This window comes from Rhipicephalus sanguineus, chromosome 4 (genome assembly GCF_013339695.2).
Source record: "Rhipicephalus sanguineus isolate Rsan-2018 chromosome 4, BIME_Rsan_1.4, whole genome shotgun sequence".
NCBI lineage: Eukaryota > Metazoa > Arthropoda > Arachnida > Ixodida > Ixodidae > Rhipicephalus > Rhipicephalus sanguineus.
In genome coordinates, this window is record NC_051179.1 from 43,142,211 (window position 1) to 43,164,123 (window position 21,913).

Here is a 21,913-nt window from a genome sequence, read left to right on the forward strand (position 1 = left end):
ATTGCGCTGATGATGATGATGATGATTTGCTGCTGTTCCCTACCATGCACTATACTTTTAACGGACGGGTGTAATTACGGTTGTAATCAAGCAAATTAGGGGCTGTGGGGCGCCCTCGTCGGGGCCAAATTTCAATTCAAAATATTCTTAACAACCGAAGAGTACTTTTTTGTATAGTGCTACACTTAAATAAAACAAATTGCTGTTTATGCCTAGTGGCTTTTCTAGGTATTTCGTCACCAATCTTTTGTAATGGTTTTTGTTTATCCTTAATTCAAAATATACGGCGGTTTCGTGGTGCGTTCGGATTATTCTCGCGCTGTTTCGTTTCACTGAAAATATTTCGTGCTGCTACCGGCTGACAGACTTTGGTTTCGGCCTTGTTGTTTTGACTAGTTGAAATGCCTTCTCGGAGCGAATTCAGTTGACTTCGGGGGAAAGAAGGGACCGCGTTGAAGCTTTCGCTGGATGAGCACTCCTTTCAAGCCCGAAAATGTGCGGAGCGGTGAGTAAAAACCCGTGGCTTCCGTTTTCTATCTTTTTTTTTTTTTACCAATGACTGTGTGCGTGTCGCACGGAGGCGATCGACGCACTGCAGTATTAAATTTTTCAACGTGTCGTAGTCTGTCGCCGAGAAAACGTGCGTTCTTTGCGACGTGGCTTCACGTGCGAGCGAGTTGCTGAGTCAATAGCAGTTCATTCCGGTAGTTTATTTGCTTGATAACACAAATCAGGCCGCTGCGATAAAAGGTGGCAAGCACATTACTAACGCCCCGCATGTATATTCGTAACTAGCCCAGTCGCATTTGAGCAGCAAGGCTAGGGGACTCATTCCTCCACGGTGCCACTGTAGGTTATTTTTAACGCACATTTAGTGCAACAACAGTATCACATAATTGTGAGCGTACTTTCGGTTGAGAGCGATAAAGAAACCAGCATTTTAATCACGAATAGTCTTGCTTTATTTTTTTTTTTTTCTGCCATAGCCTCTTGGCCTATCAGACAAGGAAACATCTGTACACAATTGGCAAGGCACCATCTACATGGCACGCCTTCTGAAGAAGCTACCACAAGTCATACAACAAGCATTATAAGGTATGTTTACGTGTACGTTTAACAAACTGCTGCAAATTTTCCAGAAATTTTCCATCTTTATATGTTTATTTTCCAGAAATTTCACATTCACACATCAGCTTATCAATATGTCATCGCTTGTTTTTCCAGGACTGCTATGCAACGACAGGATAACTATACCCCCAAAAGTCCACTTTGCAAGAACAGTGAAACATTTGAACATCTACTACAGTTCAGGTCATCTCGAACCTCATGCTTGCGATGCTGTATTTGTGAATTGTTTACCAGTCATCTCATGGAGGGGTGCTTATGATTGCCCACGGGCATTGGCTGTCTACTGTGTTACGTAAGCTGCACTGCAATAATGCTGAAATTGAACACTAGGCCTGTACATTATTTACATCATGTGGCACTGCTGATCTCAACGACACGGTTTCTATTCCTGGCCAAGGTGGCCGCATTTAAATGGGGGCAAAACGCAAGAACACATATGTACTTAGATTTATGTCTGTGTTATAAAACCACAGGCAGTCGGTGTCAATCTAAAGTTGCCCAGTAATGTATGACTCATAATAATATCATGGTTCGTATGTAAAATGTCGGAAATTATTAACTGTGTTACAGTCAAACATCACGGCAGTGAGGGGAAGTAATTAAGAGTCCTTTGAACATTTAGCTGCACCTTGTGAGACAGTCTACCAAGTATGCTTGAAACTTTTTACTATAATTAACTGTGTCTAGATCATAGGAGTTCACAAAAAGATATGCTGAAGCTCAGAAGGCTGTGCTCAATTGCATTAGCCTTTGCATTTTGCCATTAGGTGAAGAGGAGACGAAAGGGTGCCACTGCATTACAAATTATGGTTTTCCTACCTGCCTTGTACGGCAGCAGGCTGCACGTTTGGAACGCCAGCACGTGCTTGTCCATGAACGCCAGCATCGCTGAAGGGCAGGTGAATCACTGCTCCGCACTTCCTACAGCTTTCACATTGAGCACAACTGCAGACATTTTTCTTTCTTAACTGCCGCCGCAACGATGCGGCTCCGGCGGCCGGGCACGTCGATGTATGTCGGTGTATATCAATAGGGGGCACTAAGTTCAATTATATCAAATGCACACTTTGCTGTAGAAAGTACATTTCACGTGAACAATGCTGATAGAGCTTTACGTGCTTGATATAATGCATAATTCATTGTACCCAGGTTCATATAAACATGCTTCACTGACAGCATTGACGTAATACATACAAGATAACTATTTGAATACCTGAACTGAATATCTTTTTTATTGCATACTGAATGAGCCGTAGGCAGATATATGCCAAGATATCGCATGGAAATGTGCAACACTACATCTGAAGTTGATAGAATAAAAGCAGGACGCCGACCATGAAATAAAATGCAGAAAAAGACGTTTCGGCTCCCCTAATGGGAGCCTTGTTCACAATCATTTTCACAATCATGTTCACAACCATGGTTCACAATCATGAACCATGGTTGTGAACAAGGCTCCCGTCAGGGGAGCAGAAACGTCTTTTTCCGCATTTTATTTCATGGTCAGTGTCCTGCTTTTATTCTATCATGTTACTTCCCGACCAGGTGGGTTTCCGTCAAAGCCTCGACTACATCTGAAGTTGGTAACTATAATGAACAAAAATGTTTACTGAATTTTTCAGATGAGGCAGATGCACCCAAGAACGATGAGATAACAGTCCTGCTGTGGATCTAACCTCCAGGCCCAGTGACGACAAAGGATGCGTGGCTTTCATTTTTGGGGGCCCATTTTCTCCGTATATTACTGAAGAACATCTTTAACTCATGCATAGCCAAGTAGTTCAGCACCTTCATGAAGGTGTAAAATTCATGGAAAGGGCAACTTGAGAGAGCTCAAGACTGACCATTATCTAAGGTCCTACCATGAAGTGGCACCAGTTTGACAAACTAATAAACTTGTGTTTACTGGTCGGTGCTTCAGCTTATGTGGTCTTGATAAAGTATTAAAATCACCATACCCCTCCAGTTAACGTAGTGTGAAACAAGGGTGCTCATGGAAAAGTTTATCTGTATTTTGTACAAATAGCTGGCAACAACCCAAAACTTGGAAGCTTGCACAAGCTCTTGATGTACTGACCATGATGGCGACACACATCAGGTACGTTGGGAAGGTGAGAACCAAAGTTAACATTTAGTAGTGAGCAATTGACTGACTTGTTTGCAAGAACTGCTTGTTGACCTAATTGGTGCTTGCTGAAGGTTTTTTGCAGCGATAAACACACACAGAAAGGAAGGAACATGGAGCTGCCTGTGCTGTCTCAGTGTTTTGTGTGTCTGTGTTTATTGCTGCAATAAACATGATCGACTGTTGGTCATTCTTAAAAAATTGCGAGTATACAAAGGTCAATTACTAAACAAGGCAGCCTACTCATGTAGAAGAAAATGAGTTGAGTAGCAGTGATGGGTTGATGTGCACAACTAGTGACTGGATCATACTGCTGTCTCTGAAGGACATTATGCAAGTACCATTGAATTTTGCCAGAAATAACATATGGGGTAGGAGCTTGGCAAGTAATAAGAATTTTTAACAAAAAATTTTGTGCAAAAGACAAACACCAGGACAAGGCACACAATTAAGGGCATGCAAGAACTAGACCAACAGTTCGTCCTGAATAATAAGGAAACCCGAAGAACTACATGTAGTCTGTAATGGAGGGGAAATTTAAATGACAGGCGTGACTGACTGAAATTACTGACTTGTCATGTAACGCGAAGGACTGATAACCGACGAGACAGAATGAATACCAAGAAAGGGATAGGCATTGCCACAGATGGAGTAAGGAAGTTAAAAAACTTTACCGCATAAAATGGAATCTACTTGCTCAGGACGGGGAAGATGCAGTAAACATAAAGTAGGCTGATGACAGAACAACTCAAATGCCAAATTGGTGTCAAGGGAAGATAAAATGACAGGGCCCTGCCACTCGAATATTCAGCTGTGCTGATGCAGGAAAGAGCCAAGGAGATCACTGTCGCTGAAGGCGACAGAATCAGCATAAATGAAGCACTGATGAGGCTGCACGTGTTTCTTAAAAAAGAACGGGCCACAAAAGTGCCTTTTTAGGCAAAGATGCGGCAAGTAAGAGTGTGGAAAAAGCGAACAAATGATTGAGTGAATGAAAGTTTATCGATTTCAAGTGATGTCATCTTAAGGAGCCCTAGCTCTGTAGAGGCCGGCACTGTGCAGTTCGGTGTCCTGCATAAAGTCCAGAGCCTTTTGGTGCGGATAAACAGTGCAACGCCTCTATTTTTGATGATAGTACAGGAGGCGGTGAACAGTGGTGGCCGTGGCTGTCACACGGCGCTAACATGTCCTAACTCTGCTAGCGGGCTGCGAGAACTGCGAAAATGGAAGGGACGCACTGTGCACTCCCAATACCATCTTCAAGCACAGTTATAGGGCTAACAACAGTCGGGACTGTTCGTTAAACAGTTTATTACATGGTATTATCAGAGTCATGTATTATTAAACTCAAGCGTGTTCAAAGAAGCGCGTAGGCAACGTTGCGCGTAAACCATTTGCAAGTTCAATCCAAGCCAAGCGTAGACAGCATCGTTGCGTTCTGCTAGTTCTGGTAGCCGGGCGCTCGCATTGCAATATTAATATCGTTTTGATTTGATTGACCATCTGTGATGTGCAACATGCCAGGCTCTGTTACTTCCTAATGTGTTAGCGTGCGTCGACTTGGGTGGAATTCGACGGAATGGCGCGTTACGGAGCTCCCGACCCGTGCGCTTTGCTTCAAGAACTACTGAAGGCCGTTACGGGGGAACTGTTGACGAGTACGCTGAAGTCGGTACGCGCACTAGGCCACCCTTTCATTCCTTTATCAATTCTGCGAACACGACTCGGTGATTTCTAAGCCGCTTAGCGTTATCCATCAGCGATCATTTGGCTTGCTTACGTTACGATTGCTTGTGTCATGTAAAAGCCTAGGGAGGCGGTACCTAACGTATTGGATATATTATCCTGGCAGTTTGTCCTCATTTACTGGCTGCATTAACGTTTCAGGACGGCTTCATACCTATCATATAACATAACGTTTCTTCAGAGACGTCATTTTAGGTATATTATGTTTTAACGAGCTGTAACGTATAGATGTTTAGGATGACTGCCAATTATACGCATGTTGGTATATCGGTTCGTAATGAAAGAAGCGCAACTTGAACGGATACTAAGAAAGTACACAAGACGGAGCACTTACTAACAAGTGGAAATTCTTGTTTAGGAAAGAACGTTCTTATATATGCATGACACGAATGTACGGCACCACAAACCATCGTTATTACTGAAAAAAACAGTATGAATCAACGAATGACAGCAAGAATGAACGACTGCATACAACAAGAATGCGCGTGTGAAACCGTTGAATATGAAGAATAGCACTCAATCATGTCGCATCCGATATACAGTATAGTATATATAGTACAGATGTTTTCTGCTGTAACCTCGACATGCCTTAAAGGGTGTGCGCCCTCGTGTTCTTGGTCGTATCAGTCACCTTGTTGGCGTGAAGTGCCGATTTTTCATTTCCCTTACAGATTGAAGGTGCGAAGGACTTGGTCATTGAGGAGGATCTCATCTTCCCACTTGATCACATAGCCAGTGCTGGTGTGTTAAAGGTAACAGTGCGATGTTTCTGCCACATGCAGTCTCATTCATGACAGTCTCATCCAAAGCCTCGAGCTGTGCTTGCGGCATGACCATTACTACGAGTTCCATGCAGTAATTTTTTTTTGGCTAGGCAGATTGGCAACATTTGCTTGACATTCAAAACCGAAAGGAATGCAAAATAAATTGGTAATCACTTTAATGATGTGACACAGAACTTCCTTGTAGACAAGTGTAGCGTTATCGTTTGACTCGAGAACACGACGCAGTCATGGCATGAACGCCTGTCAAGCCCGCAGTAAGACAACCGGTCGCCACTGAACCCAAACAACAACTAACTTTATTCTACTCCGTACATCACGTACATCAAGGATGGGGGCGCCACCTATTAGCACAATAGTAGCGACCTCTACATCTCCCCCCTTTCCACACGTTCGGCAGTCATAAGTTCAGACGGTCCGGTGGGACCACGCGTCGGCCACTACGCGTGCACACAACACCATCGCGACCACCAACACCACCATCACTATCACCACCATCACCACCAACAAGATCACCACCAACACGATCACCAGCCCGTCCCGAGTCGCTCGTCGTTACCGTGGTACTTGGAGGACCTTGAGATGGTTGAGCTACTTGCGGCTGTGGCTCGGTTGCTTCTGATGAAGCTTGTGGTGGCAACGATGATACTGGAACAAAGGGGATGAGGTGACACCTGTTACGCTGCAAGATACCGCCTTGTCCTGTTTCTATTATGTAGCTCCTGGGTCTCTGTGCTGGGCTTAACACAGTGCCCTTTACATTTTCTGGCCGCACCCAGACTTGTTGTCCTACGGGAAGCTGCCTTTGATGCCTGGCCCGATGACGCCGATTGTGGTTCCTTTCCTGCTTTCTTTGGTAGGATGCGTTCCTCGACGCTACCGCGTCTTTTGGTGGCATGCTTGGATGTAGTAATACTTCCTTCTTAGGTACTTTGGTCCTTAGCCGACGACCCATCAAGAGCTGAGCTGGGCTAAAACCGTTGACGCCTGGGGTATCCCTGTAACATAGGAGAGCCATGTGAGGATCTTTTGCCTTGGTGAAGAGTTTTTTGACCGTCCTGACCATTCTCTCCACTTCCCCATTTGATTGGGCGTAGTGGGGACTGCTTGTCGTATGGACAAAGCCATACGAGAAAGCGAAGGTTGCGAAGTCTCGTGACGAGAATGGCGGGCCATTGTCAGACCGAATTTCCTCCGGTATCCCATAGCGGGCGAACATGCTCTTTAGCACATCCACGACAACTTGCGCCGTTGTGCTCCTCAAGGTTATCACCTCTGGGTACCTGGAGTAGTAATCAACTACCAGGAGGAAAGTTTGCCCACAGAAGTGAAATAGGTCCATGCCGAGAAGTTGCCACGGGCGATCTGGGAGAGGTGTCGGTACAAGTGGCTCAGCAAAGTTAACTCGTGTGAGAGCGCATGTCTCACAGTTGGCGACCAGAGAGGTAATGTCCTTGGAGATGCCAGGCCACCATACTGAATCTCGCGCCAAGGCTTTGCTTCTGTTACAGCCTTGGTGTCCCTCGTGTAGTAGTGCCAAGACTGTAGATCGAAGTGACGATGGGATCACCAAACGGGTACCTTTGAGCAGTACGCCGTCGCACACAGAAAGTTGATCAAGCACCGATGAATACTTGGAGATGTGTAATGGCAGCTTGTTTTTCCAAGGCCACCCCCGCTGACAGAACGAGATTAATGTAGTGCATTCACCATCCGAAGTTTGTGCTCGACGAACTTCCTGCACATTTAGGGGCAAAACTTCAAACGTGGCAGCCACTGTTTCTGCAACATAGAGCTCCATCACATCAAGGGTTGTGCAAGCCACAGTTTCTGTGGTAAGGATTTGCACAGCATCCGCAGAAGATTCATTCGGGTTGTTGATGCGAGAGAGAGTATCCGCTGTAGCCAAAAGCTTACCAGGCATGTGAAGTACCTTAAATTGATAAGGCATTGCTTTAATCCGCAGCCTTTGTATTCTAGGAGGCAATATGTCGAGCTCCATCTTACCAAAAAGAGAGACGAGGGGTAGGTGATCTGTCTCAACATCCAGTGGGATGCCACGCACAAATTCGTCGAACCTCCAGAGAGCCCAGGTTATAGCCAATGCTTCCTTTTCAGTTTGGCTATATCTCTGCTCCGTCTTCGTCATTGCTCTGGAAGCAAAAGCGACAGGACGGCGCTCGCCTGATGGCTGCGTCTGCAGCAGGACTGCCCCAAGTCCAAACGAACTAGCATCAGCTGAGACAGTGGTGGCATACGACGGATTGTACTTGGCCATACACCTATCGGATGACAGTATCTCCTTCACCCTGACAAATGCGGCCTCTTGTTCGTGCTCCCAAGTCCAACTTGAAGACTTGTTGAGGAGGGCTCTGATTGGAGCGGTTATTTCAGAGATGTGTGGCAAGAACCTAGCAAGATGATTGATCATCCCGAGAAGACGCCTGACGCCTGCAACGTCTTTTGGAGCTTCCATGGTCTTGATGGCTGCTACCTTGGCTGGGTCCGGCTTGATGCCTTGAGCGGACACGATTACTCCAAGGAACGGCACTTCCGAAACACCGAATAAGCATTTGTTCTTGTTCAGCGTGATCCCAGCCTCAGCAAGACGGGACAGAACCTGGTTCAGTCGGGCCTCATGTTCCTCTCTAGTGCGTCCGAAAACTAGTATATCATCGATCATATTGGCTACCCCTTCCTGTCCTTCAAGAATTCTGGCCATCTGCTTCTGAAAATACTCGGGCGCTGAGGTTATACCAAATGGAAGGCGGCAGAAGCAGTACCGGCCAAAAGGGGTTATAAAGGTCGTGAGCTCTTGAGAGTCCGTAGTCAGTTTCACTTGGTGGAAACTCGCTGTGGCGTCCAGTTTGGAGAACACCGTTGAGTCTCCGATAAGCCTGAGGACTTGTTCGACCGTTGGGAGGATGTGGTGGTCTCGAAGTACAACTTCATTCAGCCGGGTTAAGTCAACACAAAGACGGTAATCTCCTGACGCTTTAGGAACCACTACCAGTCCAGAACACCACGGCGTGGGATTGTCGACGCGGCGAATCACTCCGTCACTTTCGAGCTTGTTGAGCTCACGCCTCATGGTTTCGTGTAGCGGAATGGGAATGCGACGAGGCACGCTGAGGGAGAATGGTGTAGCGCCAGGCCTCAAGCGGATTCGATATTCCTCCTTGAGAGTGCCAAGTCCGCGGAACAGGTCAGCTTCAAGTGATGCCTCAGGGGCCTGCACGCCGCCAAGGAATTTCACAACATCGAGGGCTTGTATAGCCGGAAGTCCCAGAAGAGGGACAGAGAGCGATTCAATGACAAAGAGTCGCTGCAAGGACGTCTTCCCGCGCCAACGAAGTTGGGCTGTATATGAACCGAGTACCCGCAATGGTTGACCTCCAGGACCGGTAAGTACCGTGTCAACCTTGTCCAGCTTGGCTGGAAGCTTGGGGAAGTCTTCAGGTATAGCAGAGACTTCGGCGCCAGAGTCAACTTTAAATTGCATCGTGTACTCGTCCACGGTGACGTCCACTAATAAAGACTTGGCCCCCGCCCCGACGGTGCTCAGGTGAATAGAGCCGACTTTTTGTTTCGATTTCCGCGAGCGACAAACTTCCGCGAAGTGCCCCTTCTTTTTGCAAAAGTTGCAAAGCGAGCTGCGTGCCGGGCATTGCGCTCGAGGATGAGCCGCGCCGCCACAGAATCCGCAGGTGGGCGTGTCTGCGTTCTGATGTTCGAAAGAAGGCTTCGCGTTCCGGTGATGTTGAGCGGACTTCTGCATCTTTGTAGCGTCCAGTTGCAAAGCGTTGGGACTATTATAACTTGCTCCAGCTTGCGACTGCCGCTTTTCTTTTTCCGCGTCTTCCGCCTGGCGTGCTTGCGTGCAAGCCTCTTTGAGAGTGAGTTTAGCGTTTCGGCAGAGCTGGTCTGAAAGACGCGAGTCGCGCAAGCCGACGACGAATCTGTCACGTACTAGCCTTTCTTCAACTTGCACTGAAGGATAGGCGCAGCGTTTCACCATCCTGCATAACTCGGCATAGTATCCGTCAACGCTCTCGCCTGGCTGCTGTACGCGTCTGTGAAAACGGGACGACTCGTATAGTTCGTTGCTTGGATGCACGAAATGCTCAGTGAAACGGTCTACCACGGTCTCGTACGAAGTGAGGGACGCCGCATCGAGCGAAAATGTGTCGAGGAGCGGACGCGCTTCGGGGCCCATGCAATATAAGAGCGAGTGCACCTGTGTTTCCTCCGGTGCATTTTTGAGACCCGAGATGGCTGCGTAGTCCTCGAAGCGACTTTTCCATGTCGGCCAGGTCCCAGCGTTGCCGAAGTCGAACGGCTCCGGCGTCTGAAGGTTTACGCCCACCCACTTCGGGCTGGACTGCTCGGTAGGCATGATACGGACGATGGGTAAGCGCGACGTCGGTGCTCGACCACTTCTGACACCATGTAGTGTTATCGGTTGACTCGAGAATACGACGCAGTCATGGCATGAACGCCTGTCAAGCCCGCAGTAAAACAACCGGTCGCCACTGAACCCAAACAACAACTAACTTTATTCTACTCCGTACATCACGTACATCAAGGAGGGGGGCGCCACCTATTAGCACAATAGTAGCGACCTCTACAACAAGGAGGTGCTTTCTGGAGTGTAACATCATCCACAATATCACGTTTATAAAATGCCGGGAAACTCCACTGCTCATCCACACTGGCGGAGGAAATGACGCATGCCAATTTGGTCATTATGTCATGGCATAAGTGTGCTGAATCGATGTTTTTTCAAGACTTCCAGCAATTGCAGTTGTAACTTGTAACCAATAAAGCTTGGTTCACTGATAGTTGTGTACAACTTAAGAAGTCCGGAGAGGCCCCGGCCAGGTGACCGAAGCGCAGCAGCTGATTGCCTCCGCGACTAAAGAGATGGTCTCGCTCATGCACTCGTCATTGTTCTCCAAAGGCAGGGTCACCAGCCTTCCGGCTCATGAGATCAATCTGGAGTGCGCGTTTATTGGTGCAAGCTCATGTACATCCACCTTTGAGGAGGAAATGCCGCAGACTTCTAAAGCTGTACCCAGCTTTAGTTTGCTCGTTTCATTCACTGATATGCTTCCACTAACATTTTAAAAGTATTACTTACTTGTAGTGTTTGCTTTTTGCTCACTGGTTCTTGTGCAGCGGTTTTTGTTAGTGCTCCCCTAAAAACATTGTTAGGTTATTGTGGCCATAACAGACTGACACTTCTTATCTGTGCAGAGGACTTGCAACGTGGAAAAAATCTTCAAGTTAGAAACAACAGCACCACCTGCAGGCAATAAACAGTAAGGGGTTATTTCTTTAAGAGCGCTGTTTCAATAGTTTCGCTGCTATTGCTTGAAAGGTATGTGGGAAACTATAGTTGGTGACAACCTAACGATGCATTGATCTTTTTGTTCCCAGAGACAAGCTCAGCATGACAACATGTCCCAAGGGTGGTTCTAGTTGCAGGGATCTGTAGTGCTTAAGAAAAATGTACTGTTTCTTTATTTGTCTCTTTTATTTACAGTTTAATTCATCAAGACAAGCATATACTTAATAAGTGAGAAAATGCCTCTGATATGCCTCGTGAACAAAATTATATGAATATCTGCATGGTTCTGTGTGCTTTAGGGGGGGCAGTCACAAGTAGCATTGTTGTGTAAAGGCCCCCTTGTTGAAACACTTGTCTCTCAGCTAAGGTTTCTCTTGTTGAAGAGTTGTTGATGTAGTGCTCCATTCGTGTTGCAGCGCCTTACGTAGGATGTTTGATTTGTTTCAGATGTGCCTATCTCGTGAGGTCAACAATAGCAAACATGAAAGTGATAGCCAATCACATCACGTACCACAAGCAGAACAAGAAGGAATGCAAGTATTACATCATCTGTATCCCCCGAAAGGCAGGTAACTTGCATTCTCTTCGTACGAATGAGTGTCTGCGGTAGCTGACATCTGGAATGAAACATTATTCAGTAAGATCAACTCGTTCCTTTCAAAATGACGAAGTATTTCTTAAAGAGCTTAACTCGTGAAAACAGCTCATCTGGGTGCTGGGCCATCAGGGGGTAGCCAGAAACGAGTTAGCACACAACTCGGCCCAAGCATTCCTTCCCCAGGCTCTGTCTACTGATCTCTCAGACCAGGGGCGTAGCCAGAAATTTTTTTCGGGGGGGGGGTTCAACCATACTTTATGTATGTTCGTGTGTGCATTTGTATGTGTGCGTGTATATATGCGCAACCAAAATTGAAAAATTTCGGGGGGGTTTGAACCCCCCAACCCCCCCCCCTTGGCTACGCCCCTGCCTCAGACCACGGCATTCAGCCACCAACATCGACTACGACTTACACATGTATACTGAAACTATATCGCCTGCAAAAACAAACTCTTCCTCATCTCGCTAATGGACATACTAAATCAGAGGAGACCCATCTGCACAAGCTCCATACCTGCAGCCTGACCATGATGGCCAAAATAGACCCAGAACAATCTAGTGCTACGTGTAAATTCCGTGGAAGCCATGCTGACCTGTTTCACATGTTTTGGTCCTGTCAATCTAATAGAAGCATTGTGCAAATTACGCTGCCGACGTGGGAGGGGTGAAAGGAGCATCGGGGAGCGGGTTGCAGCTCAGTCCAGCGGAGTTCCGAAATAGAAACTCGCCCAATCGTCTCTAGCACTAACTTCATTATGATACGATCTCCACCAGTGGCGTATACAGGGGGGGCACACCGGGCCCGTACCCCCCCTCCCTTCCCTGAAAATTTTTTCCCCATGGGATACAGAGCACAAAATGACACTCGACCCCACTTATCTGCTCAGACTCAATGTCAGATCAAGGAGGTGCCCCCCCCCCCCCCGAAAAAAATTTCTGCCTACGCCACTGATCTCCACAGTAAATGTTTCATTCATTCATTCATTAAAGAACTTCTCATGGGGGTTTCGACATGGCAAAACCGACAAGCTTAGTACCACAGGAGGGAGCCTGTAGTGAAGACAGCGCGCCTCATTGAACCATGTCCTCGCAACATTTAATTTACTTCTGTCTTGGTTACTGCTGAACCCCTTCTAAAGATTCTTGTGTTAGAGCACTCCGTGATGACGATTTGTTTTTGTGTGTAACCAGAATTGTCAGTTGGAACTGGTGAGGGATTCGTTTTGATACGTGAGACATTAGGCTGAAGAAAATGAGTGCGAAATTATCCTGAGACAAGACAGAGAAGGCCACAGGACAAGTTTTTATTAAAGAAATCTCATATTTATAAGAAAGAAAGGCGTTCTAGTTGGTTCGGCTGCATGGTGGAGAATTTGCGCACCCAACACGAAGACACAACGAAAAAGTACACAAGGACTAGCGCAGTCCTTGTGTACTTTTTCGTTGTGTCTTCGTGTGTGGCATAGAGTTTCATACAATAACCTAGAGAAGAAACTGGCGCTGCGATCGTTCAGCCACCATGGGAATGATGGGAAGTACAGGCTTCGGATTGGATTTCGTTAGCTAGCGAACTGTCTATGGATCTTTTTCTACAGTTTCAATTTCGTTCTTTGCGAGGCATGGGCAGTGGGGTGCGTTTCAAAGCACTCTAGCAGTGCCTTTGTTGTTCAAAGAGGCTGAAGACCGCTAGGTTTCTTGGTTTGCTGCCACGTTGCAGCTTTACAGGTTGTATTTGACAGATTTAGCACAGCGTCGTGCACTCACCGCTGCGCATAGATGTAGCGTCCCATGCCAGTGCAGGAAATTGCATAGAGTTCACGTTTTGTGATAAGCGCTACTTGTCAAACCTTTTTCAAATCAACTGCAAAATGACAACGAAGCGAAGTAGACTCACCGTCACGCTCCTCTGACTCGACTTCACAATAAAACTAGAGATGCGTTGGGGGCACGCCACTTGGACAGACGCACCTGGCATCGCAGCAGATGATACGTTAAGTGTTTCTCACTCAATACGGTACTGTTATTTCCATAAATCGATAATGCGTACTTTCGAGGGAAAGACAAGCGTGTTTGTTTTAAGTGTTGTAAAGAAAATAATTCACTATATTGTGATGCCAAATCTGGAACACAATTGCAGAGCAATGCATACCCTGGCGGTTGAAATAGTCCAGGTTTCAGTTCCATCTCACAATTACGCAAAGTTTTTGCAATAAGTTTTATGTACAAAAGAACGAAGCAAGTTTTAATTGGAAATAACTTCATATCGCTTTGTTTTACACTCCGCAAACAAGTGTCACGAATCTCAAGAACCTAATCAATCCGAAGCAAATCCGAAGCTTGTACTTCCCATCATTCCCATGGTGGTTGAAGCGCCGCTCAAGGAGCCCGCGTAGACACTAGCGCCAGATTCCCCTCTAGGTATTATTGTAAGAAACTCTATGGTGTGTGGTGTCTGCTAATTTTCCACTATGCACTTTTATAGGCCACCAAAAAAACATGTTCACAAAGAACAAACAAAAATGTCTCACGTTAGTTTTGCTCTGATTTTCCTCGTGCTTATCAATTACCAACTTGCCCAAACAGTCTATTATACTCTACTAAAGACATCAGTGTCTATGGATCTTGCCACGTGAAGGCAGTTACCATTGTCTTCATGCTTGTCTGTTAAAGTGAATAAGATGGCCGGCTTGTGATTGTGCTCGCCCATATGTTGCCATATTTACATCTAGTAACGATTTGACTGTGTCACTTGCCACATTTCATAACGTCCCTCAGTGGCAAACACAGGTGCAGGAAAGCAATGCCTTCTGTTTTTTCCTTGCTCGCAACTGCAGGCCCATGTCTGCGAGCAGACGCTGGAAAGCGAAGGGGTTTTCGGCTATGTGAAGCTGCTGGAGTATCCGCTGGGCCTCATTCCGCTGGACACGGATCTTTTCTCGCTTGAACTTCCTGGTTTCTTCAGCACCTTTTTTATCGTGAGTAGACGCTGCTGTCCTTGAGCTGAACATCTTATGTGAAGGCACGTATGTGAAGGCACGTGACGAACCCGTTGTTGTTTCACTTCGTTTACACTGCATTATGTTTATGTTAATCTGATGATCTGATGCATAAGTAGTGTAATTCAGGAGTTGCAGCTGTTATGCAGCTGTTATAGCAATTCATTTGATGTCACGGCATTCTCGAGATTAGAGACAAAAGCACCACTCACTGAACCAACATTAGAGCAAATGCAATTTCTGTATCACGATGAAGTGTGTTCCAGAGCTTGGGTAATGTAGAGCTTACTGTTTGAATGTTTGGGTTGAGTCAACCTCTCGTGAGCAAAAAATATGGACTTCGCACAGAGATACGTATACTTTGTGAACAGGTGATATAGATTTTTGGAGCTAAAGAAGGTGTGGGGCTTAAGTCTTATAAGCCTTCTTTCCTTCTTTTTTTCTGTTGCATGTTTAGGATGGTGACTGTGCTTGGACAAGTTGTGTGGCACAATCCATTCTTCAGCTGGAAAGCTTGTGTGGTCCCATCGGTCACATTTATGCCCAGGGAAACTGTGCCGAGGTAATGTATTTGTGTATACTTTCATGAGCGCTCCCCATTAAACTATCTTCAGTCATAGCAACAAGGCACAGACAGACATTCTTTGGGGTGATATCTTATTCTTGTCTTCATTCAGTCTGTGCATTTGAGAATGTCAGCATTTTATATGCATGATACTTTACATGCATGCATTTCAGACGTAAGAATGCATTTGGCAAGGAGACTGGCTGCAGTCAGGATTTAGAACTGGAGTTTTCTTTTAGCCTTCAGCTTGAGCTGTAGTCTCAAACCATATGCACAAATCTCGGTGTCTCTCGTGTGTGTGCGTGTCCGCTTTGCGCCGTTAAAAGAAATGTGCTGCAAAGCATGCCAGCTCACTCAGCTACTGGTTTCCTATAAATACACTCTCACGTAACAGTGCACATTCACACACACCAATGCACCCATGTGTGCATGCACTTACTGAACATGTGCTCCCGAACGCCCATCTTCTAGAGGAAGGTCTACATTTGTAATTATTGGTGGAATGTTAGCTGCACATGATGTATTGGCCAGCCACAAAACAGAGTTCCTACTGCTTTAAAGGTACACTCGTACATAAATTTCATTATAACCTCTCACTAGAGTCAGGCGTTGTACCTGTACTATGTGCTTGTATTCTGTGAGTGACCAAAAAAGAGATTGCCACTTTACAGAATGCTGGCTTCCTAAGATGCATTCTTCACATCCACGTTTCAATCAATTAATTGAAGCCAAGTTCTGCCAGATAATGCATGTATTGCTTTTAAGTGATGCTGTGGTGAAATGCGAACTTATGCCTTCATGTTGCAGGCTTGTCATGTCTCCTCTGTAGAAAGTCAATTTGAGTCTTTTTAATGGGGATCCATTACTTCACGTTACCGTATCTTCCACCGTCACGGCGATTTTCTTACCATGGAAACTTTCTCATTTTTCTCATAACAGGGTGTACTAAAGGTTATGAAGCTGTTCCCCTCCGACTTCTCCAAACCCAAGGAACCTTCGTTGCCACGAATCAGTCATTTGTTTCTGTTTGACAGAGGTGAGGCGTAGGGGTTCAATCCACCATTACACCTTGCATGTGGCTGTATCAACGAAAGCGTGCCAAGCAGTAATCAGTTTTCATTCCTCTCACGTTTACATTGCAGACATAGACTATGCAAGCGTACTTCTCACCCAACTAACTTATTCTGGTCTTCTGGATGAGTACTTCGGCATTAAAAGTGGTAAGCTTGTCCATTCCTTTTAAGGCAAAAAGGTTCTTTCATGAAGGCGAAAACCTTAGATGCCTCATCAAATGCAAAAATTGACTGGCAGTGTCGGTGACATCAGCGTCAACACGAGTGATGCAAAGAACCATCATCACGTGATGACATCACCATTTGACGTGATCACACGACATCATCGCTTGGTCAGACGTTGGCCAATCATGGAGGCAGGGCAAAACCAAATGAGGTGCAGAAAGCTTGCAATGCCTCTGATCCTGGAAGTCATACAAAATCAGATTAGGTGCAGAAAGCTTTCATAGCTTGGCGGGGGAGTATCAATACAATACATCGACAAATGAAAAAGAAGATGGCTTTCACTTTCAAGTCATCTTAGGCAAATGCACGAGGGAACTTGCGAGTTCTTTGTCTGGCACATCCACTGACTCCTTGATCGAATTTGTAGTAGTACTTACGCCACTGTTAGAACACAGCTGAATTAGAAATGGATTTACTCACAAAAACAAACTCTGTAGAGGGTAATTTTTTGGCTGCCTGGCAATTTCTCTATCCCATATTTTATGTAGGTTACAGATTGTTACAAGTGTTACAAACTATTTTTTTTATTGACTTTTATTTCAGGGAAAGTGACTTTCGACAAAGCAGTGACTGGGAAGGACCAGGAAATGCGGCTTACGGTCAACAGTACAGACCTGGTTAGTGTCTGTGAGCCAGTTTACTTCACCATTATTTAAACATTCGAGCACTGGAAAGTTGCTGTGTGATCATTCTTATTGTTACAATGTATATTTCACCATTTTACAGGTCTACAAGGAGATCAGGGATGCACATTTTGGAAGTGTCTTCGTGTTACTTAAGGAAAAAGCTCAACAGCTGCAATCAAAATACAATGTAAGTCTCACTTTTCTGGCCATTTTTTTTTCTTAGAAAAAAAGAAACTTTGAAGAGCTACTTGCTCCTCTCTCTCACATGCTTGTTTACAAGACTGTTTTGACGTGCTGAAGAAAGATGTGAAGCTCTTCAGGCTGCTTGATTGAGGGTCAAGGTTTGAGGGCCAGTGAACAATTTTTCTATTGAACGAATTCAGAGTTTCATTTTAGTGTTCTTTGAATCAGTGCGTTAGTGGTCAGAGGTGTTAGCAAGTTGCAAGGCTATTTTAATATATATTTATATAAACTGCTAAAATGGGAGAAAGGAAATTACTGTTGTGTAACGTACTTCTAGAAACTCATTACTGTCGAGATTCGCGCTATTGTTATATTCACAAATGCCACAATCAAAAATGTCTTTAATAACTGAAAAAAAAAATTGTCCAGAGCATAGTTGACTCCCTTCGGCCTCACTTTCCACCGATGCACATGGGTTGGCGCTCTGGAAAACGTCACAAAAGTGAGGTGATCAAAGCAGCACATGTTATTGTTTTAATTAATTGATTGAAGAAATGTTTATGTCATGTTTATTTACTTTCAAGAAATATTGCAGGCCTGAGACGGGCTCTTGCAGAAGTGGCATAAAATCGGAAAAACCTAAATGAGAATGAAATAAAAATAGCTGACAATATATAATTACACAATAATTAAAAAAAAAATCTATGCTATGTAAACCTAAATATCAGAATATTAAGTAGCATTCTGAATAATGTGACAATATATTGACATTTTAATAAAGCACATGGAGTCATTGTACAGAATCTTTAAGAATTTAAGATATTGTAGGTTTCATCATCTGCTATCATTTTACTTGTGTCTTTGTTCATAGTGGCTCATGGGCCCAAGATAAGGCTCTGTGTGGGAGGGGCCTACATTCATGGAAAGAATACATGTACCGCCAAAAGGTTCAAGATTACTGGTGCTGTAAGCGGGACGGAAACGTATGGTAGTGGGAGGAACATTGCGTGTATCTAGTATGAAAATAGGTGATGTTTCGACGGAGTGACAAGTACGAAACCGGTTTAGCGTGTTCTATTTTCTATTCCAGGAGAGGCACGGAATGTCTATCGGAGACATGAAGAACTTTGTCGCCAACGAACTGCGGTCCTTGCAGCAGCAGCACAGCTCGTTGGCAGTGTGTGAGTGATGCTATCAACTCAGAGTCGCACTGTTTGTCATGACCACAATGCAAAGAGATGCAGGAATGTTGTGCGAGCACGAAAAACATGAGTAGCATTTCTTATATGATAATTCAAACTCTGGCAGTTCGAACTGAGCACTTGCTCGTGTTTCAGTCATGATATATTCTAAAGTCGGGTTCAACTTAAAGGGAAGCTGAAGCACATTTTAAGCAATGTTACTTTGGAGTGTGTAATCGCAGTTTGTTAACTGCTGAATTCGAATATCGATGTAAGAGTTCTCGAAAGTGAATGTAAATAGCATTTTCTTGCAAGAAAACAGTGACTGCAGCTGCCAGGTGTCTTGGGACTCTGAGCGAACACGGTGACGGTCACCTTCGGGATGACACGTCGTCTGTGTAATAGCAGCACTGTTGAAGCATAGCCACCGTGATTAGCTCTGGCAACGGTGCGCAGCCGGAGCTTATCACGGAGGCCAGTGTTGAAGATAAGAGAGACGCTTGTTCACATTGTGCTCGGCTGTTTGTCATTATGGCAAATATTGTAAACAGGCTGCAGAACTTTCAGCGTCTCTATACTTACTTGAGCATCTGGTACATAAATCGCACTCTCGCTGTCAGTTAAGATAAGTGAGTGGCGTGAACCTTCCGTCGGAGTGCAGCACAGCTCCACCAGTGAAACATAAGGTGACATAATTCTGGTTTGTTCATTTCCACGCACACACTTGCGCGCTCGTGTGTGCGGAGCAAGACAAATTTTTCTTTCGTGTATTCTGAAGCTCCTGCTGCAACAACCACAGAAAGAATTGCAACATCGACAACGATAATGTCAGTCCTTGTTGATAATGATGTTTTACTGAATTCCAACACCACTTCAGCTTTCCTTTAAAAAGTCCAGAGAGGCCTTGCCCAGATGACCGAAGTGTGGCAGCCTATTGCCTCCGCGACTGAAGAAGTAGTTATGCTCACGTACTCGGCAATATTCTCCGAAGGTGACGTCACTGACCCTCCGACTCATGACATCAGTCTGGAGAGTGCGCCAATTGGTGCAGGCTCATGTGCATCCGCTTTCGAGGAGCAAATGCTGCTGACTGCTAAAGTTGTACACAACTATAGAGTGGGCATAGTGAACTTGTGCCTTTGTTGTCGATGGCAGGCTTTCAGATCATAGAATTTGCTTTTAGTGTCACAGGACTGACTGACAGGCATCAAAAGTTAATTCGTCAGATAACTATGGCAGTGGCCTTGACCTGTTTCTTGCACATCGCAACCACTTTTGCCTTAGATACAATTTTTCATGTTGTTGACTGATCTGATTGTAGTGAGAGCTGTTGTGCGTACTGAAAAGAGTAGCATCTAGGAAACTAACTCTTCATTCATTTAATAAAGTTTGTTGCTAATACTGGCTTTGTGCATCACTCCATTTCTTCCCCTCCCCCCCTTTCTTTTTTCTCAGACATTGGGTCGTGCGAAGTTATCAAAAACTCTCGCACAAATTTTGAAGGGCAACTGAGGACAGAGCACAGTAAGTGTGATTATCTTTATAATCAATTCGGTGCTAATTTCTTCCTCACGATATAACATGTTACATCCTCCACAGTCCATGCTGTATAGTTTGGGTTTGTCTGCAAAAGAAAAAGAAAAACGCGCTTGTTCGAGGACGTTCGATCAATTTTATAACTGCCAGCTTAACTGGGTCATATGACAGATGTTATTACGCACAGAGACAGTTTTTTACTGAACGCTAGCTAGTGGGAGCTCCGTTGCTGTGATGGTTCAGCTAGTGTGAAAATTAGTTATTGTATGTGCATTTCTCCAGTTCTCGTGCTTGTGGCGTTAGACATTCTGGCAGCTTTACCTGCTATCACTTTACCTTGAAGAACCCCAAGTGGCCAAAATTAATCCACAACCCCTTGCTACAGCATGCACTTTGACCACATTGTGGTTTTTCGCACGTAAAACCCCGAAATGTAACTTTTAATACAGATTATCCATCTGTAGTAGCCTAAAATATGAAGCAATTTCACTTTTTGAAACTACAGGAGACAATAAGACTGCTATGCATGCGTGAGTAGGGGTTGCGGATTTTGGCTATTATAATGCAATATTTCTTTGAAAGTCACGAAGCCGTTTAATGCGATAGGGAACCACTTAAGGTAAATTTACGTACTAAAAGTCACTCCCATTTGGGCAAAAACTACATTTCTTGCAGCTCCCGTAGACACTGTAGTGCCCTCTGGATTTCCCAGGCAAGCTCTAAGATTGCATGTGTATCTGCTAAAACATGGGTGTTTCTTATTGATGTGTGCTGGTCTCCTTAATACCGTGCTTTGTTTTGCCTCGCCTAAAAAGTTGTTATTCCGTGAATAGTAGTTCCTTAAAAATGAGGGTTTTCATTGCACCTTTTTTTGAACAAAAACTTTTTGCTTACAGGTTTGCTGGAAGGTTTAGAAGTGAGGGAAGGGATGAACTTCATCGAGGAGTGCATCAACCGGCAGGTGAGGCTAGCAGACAAGTTGACCAACTTGCAACTCTGCTGTCAGGACCGTAATTAATAGGAAGCTTCATCAGCACACGTTCGTTTGCCATAGAGTCGGTAATATACAGTGGAGGCTCATTGATTCTAATTCCATGAGGACTGAAAACTTGTTCATATAAAACAGAGTTTAAACAAAGTTTGGGTGATCTTAATTGGTGTTTGCTGCCCGTGTGTGTTCTTCATTTTTAGTGGAGCAGTGGTGAGAGGTGGGGTTTGCCCAATTTGTGTGGCACGTATGTTTCTGTTGACGAACATGAAAAATACATGGAACCAACCAGCTTCACTGCAAAAATGTCTATAAAAAGTCCAGCACCTAGTCAAGCACCTTGTAAGTGTAGTGATTCATGTTGTGAAAAAAAGAGGACACTGCAGCTTGTGTTTGTTAATAACTAATTTGTGCAAGGTTGCAGCTTTTGTGCAGAATTTGTGGGAGTTCCGTTGGAAAATAAAAAGAAGCATATTTTAATTTGATGTCCTCAACACCAAATTTGCATGCTTTATAAGTTTTGAAGGACGCTGTGTAGAGGATTTTTATACATATTTTGGTGCAAGTTTATGAGTTCTAAACTTCATTTTTATATTGAAGATTTGAAATACTTGCTCAAGTTCGGGAGTAAAGAAAGAAAGACATTAAGAGTCTACATTAGGAATCTGCTCTCTTGATCTTAATCACATCATACCTTATTCAAGTGCGTTCAGCAGCTGTTAAATTAAAATGTTTCTGTGTTTCCCAACTATGTAGCGATGGCAGGTGAGGGAGGGGCCATGCTAAGCAATCACAAAATATATATTTGTTC

The 21,913-nt window shown here is 44.8% G+C and overlaps 1 protein-coding gene and 1 long non-coding RNA gene across 2 annotated transcripts in view; both read left to right on the forward strand.

The window, feature by feature from the left end:
* Nucleotides 1–291: 291 nt before the first annotated feature.
* On the forward strand, nt 292–3,042 carry LOC119388748 (uncharacterized). Its single transcript, XR_005182818.1, has 4 exons — nt 292–505; nt 987–1,095; nt 1,225–1,311; nt 2,751–3,042. It is a non-coding gene; the product is annotated as an uncharacterized LOC119388748 (long non-coding RNA).
* Nucleotides 3,043–4,673: 1,631 nt separating this feature from the next.
* LOC119389840 (vacuolar protein sorting-associated protein 33B) overlaps nt 4,674–21,913 on the forward strand; it is a 32,080-nt gene continuing 14,840 nt past the window's right edge. The window contains exons 1-13 of the mRNA XM_037657238.2: nt 4,674–4,925; nt 5,671–5,751; nt 11,038–11,102; nt 11,579–11,696; nt 14,564–14,704; nt 15,183–15,287; nt 16,230–16,326; nt 16,433–16,510; nt 17,132–17,205; nt 17,315–17,401; nt 18,488–18,578; nt 20,034–20,102; nt 21,011–21,075. Coding sequence (XP_037513166.1) covers nt 4,833–4,925; nt 5,671–5,751; nt 11,038–11,102; nt 11,579–11,696; nt 14,564–14,704; nt 15,183–15,287; nt 16,230–16,326; nt 16,433–16,510; nt 17,132–17,205; nt 17,315–17,401; nt 18,488–18,578; nt 20,034–20,102; nt 21,011–21,075 — 1,164 coding nt within the window. The 5' untranslated portion in view covers nt 4,674–4,832. The remainder of the gene's footprint in view (nt 4,926–5,670; nt 5,752–11,037; nt 11,103–11,578; nt 11,697–14,563; nt 14,705–15,182; nt 15,288–16,229; nt 16,327–16,432; nt 16,511–17,131; nt 17,206–17,314; nt 17,402–18,487; nt 18,579–20,033; nt 20,103–21,010; nt 21,076–21,913) is intronic.